Source organism: Bombina bombina, chromosome 6 (genome assembly GCF_027579735.1).
Source record: "Bombina bombina isolate aBomBom1 chromosome 6, aBomBom1.pri, whole genome shotgun sequence".
In the NCBI taxonomy this organism is placed as follows: Eukaryota; Metazoa; Chordata; class Amphibia; order Anura; family Bombinatoridae; genus Bombina; species Bombina bombina.
In genome coordinates, this window is record NC_069504.1 from 229,384,362 (window position 1) to 229,398,845 (window position 14,484).

The 14,484-nt window shown below is 42.0% G+C and overlaps 1 protein-coding gene across 2 annotated transcripts in view; it reads left to right on the forward strand.

Annotated features, from left to right (window-relative positions):
* USP15 (ubiquitin specific peptidase 15) overlaps window positions 1-14,484 on the forward strand; it is a 449,675-nt gene that overhangs the window by 22,794 nt on the left and 412,397 nt on the right. For both annotated transcript variants that reach the window (XR_008402812.1, XM_053716753.1), the window contains exon 2: window positions 2,529-2,656. Coding sequence is in view for 1 of the 2 variants with exons in the window: in XM_053716753.1 (XP_053572728.1) it covers window positions 2,529-2,656 (128 nt within the window). In the remaining variant the exon portion in view is untranslated. The remainder of the gene's footprint in view (window positions 1-2,528; window positions 2,657-14,484) is intronic.

Consider the following 14,484-nt stretch of genomic DNA (forward strand, 5'->3'; position numbering starts at 1 on the left):
GGAGGCGGATTTCTTAAGTCGTCAGACTTTTCATCCGGGGGAGTGGGAACTTCATCCGGAGGTCTTTGCCCAAATACTTCGACGTTGGGGCAAACCAGAGATAGATCTCATAGCGTCTCGACAGAACGCCAAGCTTCCTCGTTACGGGTCCAGATCCAGGGATCCGGGAGCAGTCCTAATAGATGCCCTGACAGCACCTTGGGACTTCACGATGGCTTATGTGTTTCCACCCTTCCCGATGCTTCCTCGATTGATTGCCAGAATCAAACAGGAGAGAGCATCAGTGATTCTAATAGCACCTGCATGGCCACGCAGGACTTGGTATGCAGACCTGGTGGACATGTCATCCTGTCCACCTTGGTCTCTACTTCTGAAACAGGATCTCCTGATACAGGGTCCTTTCAAACATCAAAATCTAACTTCTCTGAAGCTGACTGCTTGGAAATTGAACGTTTGATTTTATCAAGACGTGGGTTTTCTGAGTCAGTTATTGACACCTTAATACAGGCTAGGAAGCCTGTTACCAGAAAGATTTACCATAAGATATGGCGTAAATACCTATATTGGTGTGAATCCAAAGGTTACTCTTGGAGTAAGGTTAGGATTCCTAGGATATTGTCTTTTCTACAAGAAGGTTTAGAAAAGGGTTTATCTGCTAGTTCATTAAAGGGACAGATCTCAGCTCTGTCCATTCTGTTACACAAACGTCTGTCAGAAGTGCCAGACGTTCAGGCTTTTTGTCAGGCTTTGGCGAGGATTAAGCCTGTGTTTAAAACTGTTGCTCCGCCATGGAGTTTAAACCTTGTTCTTAACGTTTTACAGGGTGTTCCGTTTGAACCCCTCCATTCCATTGATATAAAGTTGTTATCTTGGAAAGTTCTATTTTTAATGGCTATTTCCTCGGCTCGAAGAGTCTCTGAGTTATCAGCCTTACATTGTGATTCTCCTTATTTGATTTTTCATTCGGATAAGGTAGTCCTGCGTACTAAACCTGGGTTCTTACCTAAGGTAGTCACTAACAGGAATATCAATCAAGAGATTGTTGTTCCTTCTTTGTGTCCAAATCCTTCTTCGAAGAAGGAACGTCTTCTGCACAATCTGGATGTAGTTCGTGCCCTAAAGTTTTACTTACAGGCAACTAAGGAATTTCGACAAACGTCTTCCCTGTTTGTCGTTTACTCTGGTCAGAGGAGAGGTCAAAAGGCTTCTGCTACCTCTCTTTCTTTTTGGCTTCGTAGCATAATTCGTTTAGCCTATGAGACTGCTGGACAGCAGCCTCCTGAAAGAATTACAGCTCATTCTACTAGAGCTGTGGCTTCCACTTGGGCCTTTAAGAATGAGGCCTCTGTTGAACAGATTTGCAAGGCTGCAACTTGGTCTTCGCTTCATACTTTTTCCAAATTTTACAAATTTGACACTTTTGCTTCCTCGGAGGCTATTTTTGGGAGAAAGGTTCTTCAGGCAGTGGTTCCTTCTGTATAAAGAGCCTGCCTATCCCTCCCGTCATCCGTGTACTTTTGCTTTGGTATTGGTATCCCAGAAGTAATGATGACCCGTGGACTGATCACACTTAACAGAAGAAAACATAATTTATGCTTACCTGATAAATTCCTTTCTTCTGTAGTGTGATCAGTCCACGGCCCGCCCTGTTTTTTATGGCAGGTAAATATTTTTTAAATTATACTCCAGTCACCACTACACCCTTGGTTTCTCCTTTCTCGTTGGTCCTTGGTCGAATGACTGGGAGTGACGTAGAGGGGAGGAGCTATATGCAGCTCTGCTGGGTGAATCCTCTTGCACTTCCTGTTGGGGAGGAGTAATATCCCAGAAGTAATGATGACCCGTGGACTGATCACACTACAGAAGAAAGGAATTTATCAGGTAAGCATAAATTATGTTTTTAACCTCTGTCCTTTTATGAAAATACATAAAACTTGTATGAAATAGTTTGCTTAGAAATCTTATAAAAATGGACATGAAGCACAACATTTTTTTTTCATGATTTAGACAAATTTAGACACATCATACAGTTTTAAACAACTTTCCAATTTACTTCTCTCATCTAATTAGCTTTATTCTCTTGGTATCTTTTGTTGAAGGATCAGTAATGCACTACTGGGAGCTAGCTGCAAGCCAATGACAAGAGACATATATGTGCAGCCACCAATCAGCAGCTTCTGAGCCTACCTATACTTTTTAACAAAGAATACAAAGAAAATGAAACAAATTAGATAATAGAAATAAATTGAAAATGTATTTAACAATGCATGCTCTATCTGAATCATGAAAGAAAAAAATGGGTTTCATGTCCCTTTTAATGTTATTGTTATTTACAGTTTTTTTTTTAAACTAAGACACAGTGCCAACTTTTGTTCAAGCCTTTGAATATTTTGTATATTGTATAACTGTGATGTAATTCGCAGCTCTTTTCATATAAGAATCCAAGAAGCAGTTTTTTTTATTAAGTATCTATTCTTTATGAACCATACACATCTATTTTTTTATTGCAAATGTGTTTTGTTTTTCAGGTACTTAATTGATAGCCGCTGGTTCAAGCAGTGGAAAAAATATGTTGGTTTTGACAGCTGGGACAAATACCAGATGGGAGATCAGAATGTATATCCAGGTCCCATTGATAATGCTGGGCTTCTCAAAGGTCATTATCTATATTCTTTTGTATTGTCGTTTCAAACGTTGTTTTTATCTTTTGTTCTTAAATACTAATTTACAAATATAAATGTATTTTTGCAAGCTTTTATACTGTTCATGAACCATAATTAATTTAATGTTCTAACCTAACTCATAACAGAGCACGTTGAATGGGGGAGTCTGAGCAATTCAACACTTAAGGGTAGATTTATCAAAGCCATTCTCCTTTAATTCCGTCCTAAATTGCGCATAAGAACTGATCGTCCTATTCATCAAAGCACTCTGCACCTGTAATTGCGCAAATCTGAAAGAAACTTCTTCGCACTCCGCTTGCATTCGCCTAGGCGCTCTGGCGCACTCCTGAGTGCAACAATATACATTAGTATTAGGCATAATTTAACAGCCCGACCTACAAATACGCCCAGTTTTTTATTTATCATTGCTTTGCGCCGATAGGGAACTGAAATTTCGGCTTCAATTGCGTGTTCTAAAAATGGTCCCAAGATGTTATACATTGTAGTTATTGTTTTCTCACATTAATTATACTTTTGCTCATCCAGGTAACGTAGCATAAACCATGCTAGAACACTACAATAACATTTGTGTTTGGATTACTTTATCACCGTATATGTGCAATAGAAACTGCTTACACTATTCTGCTTTTACTTTCCTATTTTTTTTGCATGTATTTGACTGTTGATGCTTATAGTTAAGTACCTTAGTAACTTTCTTTTATGCTCAGATTATTTTCTTAGCACAAAACTAAAAGCAATTTGCTATTTTTTTTTTTAGCAAAACACCTATTGTTTTATAGGGTTGCCAGGACTGACACAGCAGTAGTTAAATTAACATTAAACTCAGTATTAACCCCTTAACGACCAAGGACGTACGCCACACGTCCTCAAAAAAAAATACAGTTAATGACCGAGGACGTGTGGTGTACGTCCTTGGTTTGGAAAGCAGCTGGAAGCGATCCTGCTCGCTTCCAGCTGCTTTCCGGTTATTGCAGTGATGCCTCGATATTGAGGCATCCTGCAATAACCCCCCTTGGCCATCTGATGCAGAGAGAGCCACTCTGTGGCCCTCTCTGCACCGGACATCGGTGGCCGGTATCGTTGGTGGGTGGGAGCAAGTCTGGGAGGCGGGTGGGCGGCCATCGATGTGCCGAGTGAAGTGGAGGGGGGCGGGACAGGCGGGAGCGCGCGCGTGCACGGGGGGCGGCGGGTGGGCGCGTGCACGGGGCGGGAGCGGGAGGGAACCGCTACACTGCAGAAAAACAAAGTTTAATAAAAGTAAAAAAGCTACACTACAGAAAAGGGCAATTAAATAAAAAAAACATACTTTTTTTTTACTAAAACCAAGATGGCGCCCATTAAGGCAGAGGGGGAGGGTTAGAGAGCTGTTTGGTGGGGGATCAGTGAGGTTGGGGGCTAAGGGGGGATCCTACACAGCAGCATATGTAAATATGCTAAGAAAACCCCCCCAAAAAATAGCTTTTATCTTAGTACTGGCAGAGTTTCTGCCGGTACTTAAGATGGCGGGGACAATTGTGGGGTGGGGGAGGGAAGAGAGCTGTTTGGGAGGGATCAGGGGGTCTGATGTTTCAGGTGGGAGGCTGAGCTCTACACTAAAGCTAAAATTAACCCTGCAAGCTACATAATTAACCCCATCACTGCTAGCCATAATACACGTGTGATGCGCAGTGGCATTTGGGGGCCTTCTAATTACCAAAAAGCAACGTCAAAGCCATATATATGCTATTTCTGAACAAAGGGGATCCCAGAGAAGCATTTACAACCATTTGTGCCATAATTGCACAAGCTGTTTGTAAATAATTTCAGTGAGAAACCTAAAGTGTGAAAAAGTTTGTGAAATAGGGAACGTTTTTTTTTATTTGATCGCATTTGGCGGTGAAATGGTGGCATGAAATATACCAAAATGAACCTAGATCAATACTTTGGGTTGTCTACTACACTACACTAAAGCTAAAATTAACCCTGCAAGCTCCCTACAAGCTACATAATTAACCTTTTCACTGCTGGGCATAATACACGTGTGGTGCGCAGTGGCATTTAGCGGCCTTCTAATTACCAAAAAGCAATGCCAAAGCCATATATGTCTGCTATTTCTGAACAAAGGGGATTCCAGAGAAGCATTTACAATCATTTGTGCCATAATTGCACAAGCTAGTTGTAAATGATTTCAGTGAGAAACCTAAAATTGTGAAAAATTTAAAGTTTTTTTTAATTTGATCGCATTTGGCGGTGAAATAGTGGCATGAAATATACCAAAATTGGCCTAGATCAATACTTGGGGTTGTCTACTACACTACACTAAAGCTAAAATTACCTCTAAAAGCTCCCTAATAAACCCCTTCACTGCTGGGCATAATACACGTCTAGTGCACAGGGGCATTTAGCAGCCTTCTAATTGCTAAAAAGCAACGCCAAAGCCATATATGTCTGCTATTTCTGAACAAAGGTTTCCCAGAGAAGAATCTACAAGCCATAATTGCACAAGCTGTTTGTAAATAATTTCAGTGAGAAACCAAAAGTTTGTGAAAAAATTTGTGAAAAAGTGAACGATTTTTTGTATTTAATCGCATTTGGCGGCGAAATGATGGCATGAAATATACCAAAATGGGCCTAGATCAATACTTTGGGATGTCTACTAAAAAAAATATATACATATCAAGGGATATTCAGGGATTCCTGAAAGATATCAGTGTCCCAATGTAACTAGCGCTAATTTTGAAACATAATGGTTTGGAAATAGCAAAGTGCTACTTGTATTTATGGCCCTATAACTTACAAAAAAAAGCAAAGAAGATGTAAACATTGGGTATTTCTAAACACAGGACAAAATTTAGAAACTATTTAGCATGGGTGTTTTTTGGTGGTTGTAGATGTGTAACAGATTTTGGGGGTCAAAGTTAGAAAAAGTGTGTTTTTTTTCATTTTTTCCTCATATTTTATAAATTTTTTTATAGTAAATTATAAGATATGATGAAAATAATGGTATCTTTAGAAAGTCCATTTAATGGCGAGAAAAACGGTATATAATATGTGTGAGTACAGTAAATGAGTAAGAGGACAATTACAGCTAAACACAAACACCGCAGAAATGTAAAAATAGCCTTGGTCCCAAACGGACAGAAAATGGAAAAGTGCTGTGGTCATTAAGGGGTTAATCCCCATTACATGTTTAATTTTACTTAGTGGAAATCATTTGCAAAGAAGTTTAATTATTTACTGTGCCTCATTTTCCTTATTCCTGACAATTGTAGTGTTCCACTGCTGAAAGGCTGAAGTGCAATCAATGGAATTCAGAACATGGCTCTTATATATTTAGTACACTTATTGCTTGAAATGTGCAGGAGCTCATTTATATCTGTCCCTAATTGACCATAGCAAAGGAGATAAGATAAACAAGATACTTTTCAATAAGCATGTCCCTGAATTGTAATGCAGTTGTTTAATTTCTGTTGTGTGTGTATAAAAAATACTTTCAAGTTTCTTTAAGGAACTAGTAAACTGCTTGCGTTGAGTTTTTACATTTGGAGAAGCATGACTCCTATCCGTGTCATGTTCCTGACCTCACCAGTAAGAGTAACATGACAACTATTTTGTACAGCTGCTTTAGTGCTTCTTCTCACACTTGCACTTATCTACCTCAGGGCAATGAAAGGAATGTTGCGTTTTAGCAGTTTGATAAGTGTCTGTTCCAAGAGAATGGTGTGTGGTTTATTGTACATTTTCATGTCTCAGGAGTCTTGTGTCTAGCCTAGGAAGCCCTCATCAAGGAATTTGCCTAATACGTACGGATCCCAAGCTTCTAATATACAATACCACATCCTTTTATTAGATTTTATTTAAAAATACTTGTGTTTCCTTAAAAAGTTTATGAAACTCCTTAAGTTTGTTGTTACTTCTAGCATGTATTAATCTAGAAGAAGGGGATTGTCTCAGGGAAGCCCAGAAAGCAAAACTCAAGAACTGTGCCAGCAGCAAGAGTCCAGATTCTTTCACCATGGACTAGAGGATGATTCAATGGAAGTTCTGGCTAGTGTATATCCTCTCTCCAATAGATCTGCTTTGAAAGGTCAAGAATAACCAGCTTGGCGAAGAAGGAATTAGTTTGCAGTACAAGATTTTCAGGCAGGCCAGAATAATGGTTTCTAGCAGAATTTGTTTTTGTCTTTGTGTCCATTTCAATACCTAAAGCTTGTAGTGGCTGAGCTGCCGACTTAGATATTGAATTGTTTATTGTGAAGGGAATTTTTTCAATGTTTACAGCCAGCTACATAATTTTCTTTGCATATGTTCATACATTTTTATCAATTCAATGTGCTTGTTTCTTCACATGGAGAATTTGTTAGGAAGGTCTTGCTGACCGTTCTATTTTCATATCCAGGCTGTTGCAATTTTCTTGCCTTTATTTTGATACTTACCCATTATTCTTAAATATGCCAGAATACCCACCTAATCACACATCTTTTTTTTTCTTATTTTCTTTTTTGTGTGTATGTGACATATGCTTTATCTGTCTTAGGGTCCTGATCTGGGTTAGTGTAGTGTTGCTACTTTTTCTGTCTCTCAGAATAGGCTCCTGTAGCCTTTCTTCAAACTGCCATTGGCAGGAAGAATGGGGTATATAGGAAGGGGGAAGCATACCTTTAATAAACAACATTTCACAAGTGGTGTGCCTCCAAATGTTGATAGTAAAAATATTTTTGTCCAAATTACAGCATACTTTTTTATTTATTTATTTGGATTACTTCATTAAAGAGACACACAAGTCAAAATAAACATTTATGATCCAGAAAGATCATGCAGTTTTGACACTTTGCAAAATTTGATAATGGAAGTAAATTGGAGTCTTTTTATATTCACACTTTCTGGGGAACAAGATCCTACTGAGCATGTGCACAAGCTCACAGGGTATACGTATACTAGTCTGTGATTGGCTGATGTCTGTCACATGATACAATGGGCCAGATTATGGGAGAAATTTTTTTTGTCAGAAAACAAATCTACTGCTTATTTGAAATTTAGAGTAGGTGTTATTGCATTGTCTTTTAATTATGTGCTTGTTAATTATGCAATTCTACGGCATTGAGTGGTCCTTTAAGTATTACTGACTGTTTGGGTTAACATGATTAGTTGTGGTTGTGTGGCATGAGAGCCTGACCTACAATTGTGTATAATTAGTATAAATGGTGTGCATGAATGAGGCACAATGTCTTCTATGTGGCAAGACACATACAATTGAGTCCATGGTACCAAGTAAGTTAAAAAGACATCTCAAAGCTAAAAATTCATTTTTTGTTGTCTTACTATAAAAATATGTTTTAATAGAATTTGAATATGATCAGTGTAGTTTAACCCATAAAATACTATAACAATGTATGGTTAATTGCACAAGAGTCCAGTTTTAAGACACAGGTGTGCTGCAACAGAAATTTACATTGCCAAGTGTACCACATTCTGAAAGTTTTGGACCCACTGCCTTAAAATACATCTAAGAGACTTCTACCTACTCCAGGCAAGTGTAGAACTATACCCACCAGTTTTGCATATTTGTTCTTCTTTGAATTGAAAGAATTCCATGTATCGCAAACTATAACTACTGAGATGAGTCATCTGTACTAAAATAAAATTGTGTTAAAACCAGTGGATGGTTTGTTCTACATAGCTGTCTATTTGCACTTATCACTGTCTATTTATTTTTTAAATTTTAATTTAAAATATATGTAGTTAGTTTGTTGATTTTGTTAAGGTTGGTGCCTATTGTGTACAGGTGTTTATTTTGTTGGTTAAAAACGCAAGGAAGAGGCGCCAATGGTGCAGATCAATGATGGTTCTTAGATGGAACTGTTATTAGGCTAACACAGGATACTCACATGTGTAAATGGCAATCAATTATGCCAGTAGAAGCAGGCTGGATTTTATCAGCAGTCCAGCTAGCTGATCCTAGGGGCAGCTCTCTAACAACTTCCAATAGGAGACAATCTGTAGAAAAAAGCAATAGATAGAGGCGCCAATGGTGCAGATCAATAGTAACTTGTAGGTATTTGTATCCAGTTGTATGCACAGGGTACTCACATGTATAAAAGGCAATCAGTTATGCCTATAGAGACAGGCTGGATTTCTACAGCAATCCAGCTGGCTGATCCAGGAGATAAAGGCAATATATTGGTGTAAATAATTCACACCCTAGATGTAGCGTAGCAGTAAACCATACATAGCACTCCGAGTGGATAAAGATAAAAACATATTTATTTAAAAGTATAAACATTTAACACCCATCTCAGTGCCAAAACAAGTATGGCCAATGGAGAAACAGTGCGACGCGTTTCTCAGGCATCATGCCTGAGGAAACAGTTTATCTGAGAAACGCGTCGCACTGTTTCTCCATTGGCCATACTTGTTTTGGCACTGAGATGGGTGTTACATTTTTATACTTTTAAATACATATGTTTTTATCTTTATCCACTCGGAGTGCTATGTATGGTTTACTGCTACGCTACATCTAGGGTGTGAATTATTTACACCAATATATTGCCTTTATCTCCTGGATCAGCCAGCTGGATTGCTGTAGAAATCCAGCCTGTCTCTATAGGCATAACTGATTATTTTGTTGGTTACCTAAAAAGAGAGAAGCTCTCACAAAAGGAATGAATAAAAGCACAACATCTTGTTCTGTCGCCAGAGACCACCCCAGGAGCAGCCCAGAGAAAAACATTCCTACAGTATATTAGTCTGTTCCTATAGCAGCGCACTCTTGCACTGCTGTTAGTATCTTATGTCTGTGCAGTTGGTCCTATAGCAGCGCACTCTTGCACTGCTGTTAGTATCTGATGTCTGTACATTTGGTCCTATAGCAGCGCACTCTTGCACTGCTGTTAGTATCTGATGTCTGTGCAGTTGGTCCTATAGCAGCGCACTCTTGCACTGCTGTTAGTATCTGATGTCTGTACAGTTGGTCCTATAGCAGCGCACTCTTGCACTGCTGTTAGTATCTGATGTCTGTGCAGTTGGTCCTATAGCAGCGCACTCTTGCACTGCTGCTAGTATCTGATGTCTGTGCAGTTGGTCCTATAGCAGCGCACTCTTGCACTGCTGTTAGTATCTGATGTCTGTGCAGTTGGTCCTATAGCAGCGCACTCTTGCACTGCTGTTAGTATCTGATGTCTGTGCAGTTGGTCCTATAGCAGCGCACTTTTGCACTGCTGTTAGTATCTGATGTCTGTGCAGTTGGTCCTATAGCAGCGCACTCTTGCACTGCTGTTAGTATCTGATGTCTGTGCAGTTGGTCCTATAGCAGCGCACTCTTGCACTGCTGTTAGTATCTGATGTCTGTGCAGTTGGTCCTATAGCAGCGCACTCTTGCACTGCTGTTAGTATCTGATGTCTGTGCAGTTGGTCCTATAGCAGCGCACTCTTGCACTGCTGTTAGTATCTGATGTCTGTGCAGTTGGTCCTATAGCAGTGCACTCTTGCACTGCTGTTAGTATCTGATGTCTGTGCAGTTGGTCCTATAGCAGCGCACTCTTGCACTGCTGTTAGTATCTGATGTCTGTGTAGTTGGTCCTATAGCAGCGCACTCTTGCACTGCTGTTAGTATCTGATGTCTGTGCAGTTGGTCCTATAGCAGCGCACTCTTGCACTGCTGTTAGTATCTGATGTCTGTACAGTTGGTCCTATAGCGGCGCACTCTTGCACTGCTGTTAGTTTCTGATGTCTGTGCAGTTGGACCTATAGCGGCGCACTGATAGTATTGGTTGTCTGTGCAGTTGGTCCTATAGCAGCGCACTCTTGCACTGCTGTTAGTATCTGATGTCTGTGCAGTTGGTCCTATAGCAGCGCACTCTTGCACATCTGTTAGTATCTGATGTCTGTGCAGTTGGTCCTATAGCAGCGTAGTTTTGCACCGCTGTTAGTATCTGATGTCTGTGCAGTTGGTCCTATAGCAGCGCAGTTTTGCACTGCTGTTAGTATCTGATGTCTGTGCAGTTGGTCCTATAGCAACGCACTCTTACACTGCTGTTAGTATCTGATGTCTGTACAGTTGGTCCTATAGCAGCGCACTCTTGCACTGCTGTTAGTATCGGATGTCTGTGCAGTTGGTCCTATAGCAGCGCACTCTTGCACTGCTGTTAGTATCTGATGTCTGTGTAGTTGGTCCTATAGCAGCCCACTCTTGCACTGCTGTTAGAATCTGATGTCTGTACAGTTGGTCCTATAGCGGCACACTCTTGCACTGCTTTTAGTATCTGATGTCTGTGCAGTTGGTCCTATAGCGGCGCACTGATAGTATTGGTTGTCTGTGCAGTTGGTCCTATAGCAGCGCACTCTTGCACTGCTGTTAGTATCTGATGTCTGTGCAGTTGGTCCTATAGCAGCGCACTCTTGCACTGCTGTTAGTATCTGATGTCTGTGCAGTTGGTCCTATAGCAGCGTAGTTTTGCACCGCTGTTAGTATCTGATGTCTGTGCAGTTGGTCCTATAGCAGCGCACTTTTGCACTGCTGTTAGTATCTGATGTCTGTGCAGTTGGTCCTATAGCAGCGCACTCTTGCACTGCTGTTAGTATCTGATGTCTGTGCAGTTGGTCCTATAGCAGCGCACTCTTGCACTGCTGTTAGTATCGGATGTCTGTCCAGTTCGTCCTATAGCAGCGCACTCTTGCACTGCTGTTAGTATCGGATGTCCGTGCAGTTGGTCCTATAGCAGCGCACTCTTGCACTGCTGTTAGTATCTGATGTCTGTGCAGTTGGTCCTATAGCAGCGCACTCTTGCACTGCTGTTAGTATCTGTTGTCTGTGCAGTTGGTCCTATAGCAGTGCACTCTTGCACTGCTGTTAGTATCTGATGTCTGTACAGTTGGTCCTATAGGAGTGCACTCTTGCACTGCTGTTAGTATCTGATGTCTGTGCAGTTGGTCCTATAGCAGCGCACTCTTGCACTGCTGTTAGTATCTGATGTCTGTGCAGTTGGTCCTATTGCAGCGCACTCTTGCACTGCTGTTAGTATCTGATGTCTGTGCAGTTGGTCCTATAGCAGCGCACTCTTGCACTGCTGTTAGTATCTGATGTCTGTACATTTGGTCCTATAGCAGCGCACTCTTGCACTGCTGTTAGTATCTGATGTCTGTCTAGTTGGTCCTATAATAGCGCACTCTTGCACTGCTGTTAGTATCTGATGTCTGTACAGTTGGTCCTATAGCGGCGCATTCTTGCACTGCTGTTAGTATCTGATGTCAGTGCAGTTGGTCCTATAGCGGGCGCACTGATAGTATTGGTTGTCTGTGCAGTTGGTCCTATAGCAGCGCACTCTTGCACTGCTGTTAGTATCGGATGTCTGTGCAGTTGCTCCTATAGCAGCGCACTCTTGCACTGCTGTTAGTATCAGATGTCTGTGCAGTTGATCCTATAGCAGCGCACTCTTGCACTGCTGTTAGTATCTGATGTCTGTGCAGTTGGTCCTATAGCGGCGCACTCTTGCACTGCTGTTAGTATCTGATATCTGTACAGTTGGTCCTATAGCAGCGCACTCTTGCACTGCTGTTAGTATCAGATATCTGTGCAGTTGGTCCTATAGCAGCGCACTCTTGCACTGCTGTTAGTATCTGATGTCTGTGCAGTTGGTCCTATAGCAGCGCACTCTTGCACTGCTGTTAGTATCTGATGTCTGTACATTTGGTCCTATAGCAGCGCACTCTTGCACTGCTGTTAGTATCTGATGTCTGTGCAGTTGGTCCAATAGCAGCGCACTCTTGCACTACTGTTAGTATCTGATGTCTGTGCAGTTGGTCCTATAGCAGCGCACTCTTGCACTGCTGTTAGTATCTGATGTCTGTACATTTGGTCCTATAGCAGCGCACTCTTGCACTGCTGTTAGTATCTGATGTCTGTGCAGTTGGTCCAATAGCAGCGCACTCTTGCACTACTGTTAGTATCTAATGTCTGTACAGTTGGTCCTATAGCAGCGCACTCTTGCACTGCTGTTAGTATCTGATGTCATTACAGTTGGTCCTATAGCAGCGCACTCTTGCACTGCTGTTAGTATCTGATGTCTGTGCAGTTGTTCCTATAGCAGCGCACTCTTGCACTGCTGTTAGTATCTGATGTCTGTGCAGTTGGTCCTATAGCAGCGCACTCTTGCACTGCTGTTAGTATCTGATGTCTGTGCAGTTGGTCCAATAGCAGCGCACTCTTGCACTACTGTTAGTATCTGATGTCGGTACAGTTGGTCCTATAGCAGCGCACTCTTGCACTCCTGTTAGTATCTGATGTCATTACAGTTGGTCCTATAGCAGCGCACTCTTGCACTGCTGTTAGTATCTGATGTCTGTGCAGTTGTTCCTATAGCAGCGCACTCTTGCACTGCTGTTAGTATCTGATGTCTGTGTAGTTGGTCCTATAGCAGCGCACTCTTGCACTGCTGTTAGTATCTGATGTCTGTACAGTTGGTCCTATAGCGGCGCACTCTTGCACTGCTGTTAGTATCTGATGTCTGTGCAGTTGGTCCTATAGCGGCGCACTGATAGTATTGGTTGTCTGTGAAGTTGTTCCTATAGCAGTGCACTCTTGCACTGCTGTTAGTATCTGATGTCTGTGCAGTTGGTCCTATAGCGGCGCACTCTTGCACTGCTGCTAGTATCTGATGTCTGTGCAGTTGGTCCTATAGCGGCGCACTCTTGCACTGCTGCTAGTATCGGATGTCTGTGAAGTTTGTCCTATAGCAGCGCACTCTTGCACTGCTGTTAGTATCTGATGTCTGTGCAGTTTGTCCTATAGCAGCGCACTTTTGCACTGCTGTTAGTATCTGATGTCTGTGCAGTTGGTCCTTTAGCAGCGCACTGATAGTATTGGTTGTCTGTGCAGTTGGTCCTGTAGCAGCACACTCTTGCACTGCTGTTGGTATCTGATGTCTGTACAGTTGGTCCTATAGCGGCGCACTCTTGCACTGCTGCTAGTATCTGATGTCTGTGCAGTTGGTCCTATAGTGGCGCACTCTTGCACTGCTGCTAGTATTGGATGTCTGTGCATTTGGTCCTATAGCAGCGCACTCTTGCACTGCTGTTAGTATTGGATGTCTGTACAGTTGGTCCCATAGCAGCGCACTCTTACACTGCTGTTAGTATCTGATGTCTGTACAGTTGGTCCTATAGCGGCGCACTCTTGCACTGCTGGTATCTGATCTCTGTGCTGTTGGTCCTATAGCAGCGCACTCTTGCACTGCTGTTAGTATCTGATGTCTGTACAGTTGGTCCTATAGCGGCGCACTCTTGCACTGCTGGTATCTGATCTCTGTGCTGTTGGTCCTGTAGCAGCGCACTCTTGCTCTGCTGTTTAGTATCTGATGTCTGTGCAGTTGGTCCTATAGCAGCACACTCTTGCACTGCTGCTAGTATCGGATCTCTGTGCAGTTGGTCCTATAGCAGCACACTCTTGCACTGCTGTTAGTATCTGATGTCTGTACAGTTGGTCCTATAGCAGCGCACTCTTGCACTGCTGCTAGTATCGGATCTCTGTGCAGTTGGTCCTATAGCAGCGCACTCTTGCACTGCTGCTAGTATCTGATGTCTGTACAGTTGGTCCTATAGCAGCGCACTCTTGCACTGCTGCTAGTATCTGATGTCTGTACAGTTGGTCCTATAGCAGCGCACTCTTGCACTGCTGCTAGTATCTGATGTCTGTACAGTTGGTCCTATAGCAGCGCACTCTTGCACTGCTGCTAGTATCTGATGTCTGTACAGTTGGTCCTATAGCAGCGCACTCTTGCACTGCTGCTAGTATCGGATGTGTGTGCAGTTGGTCCTAATAGCAGCG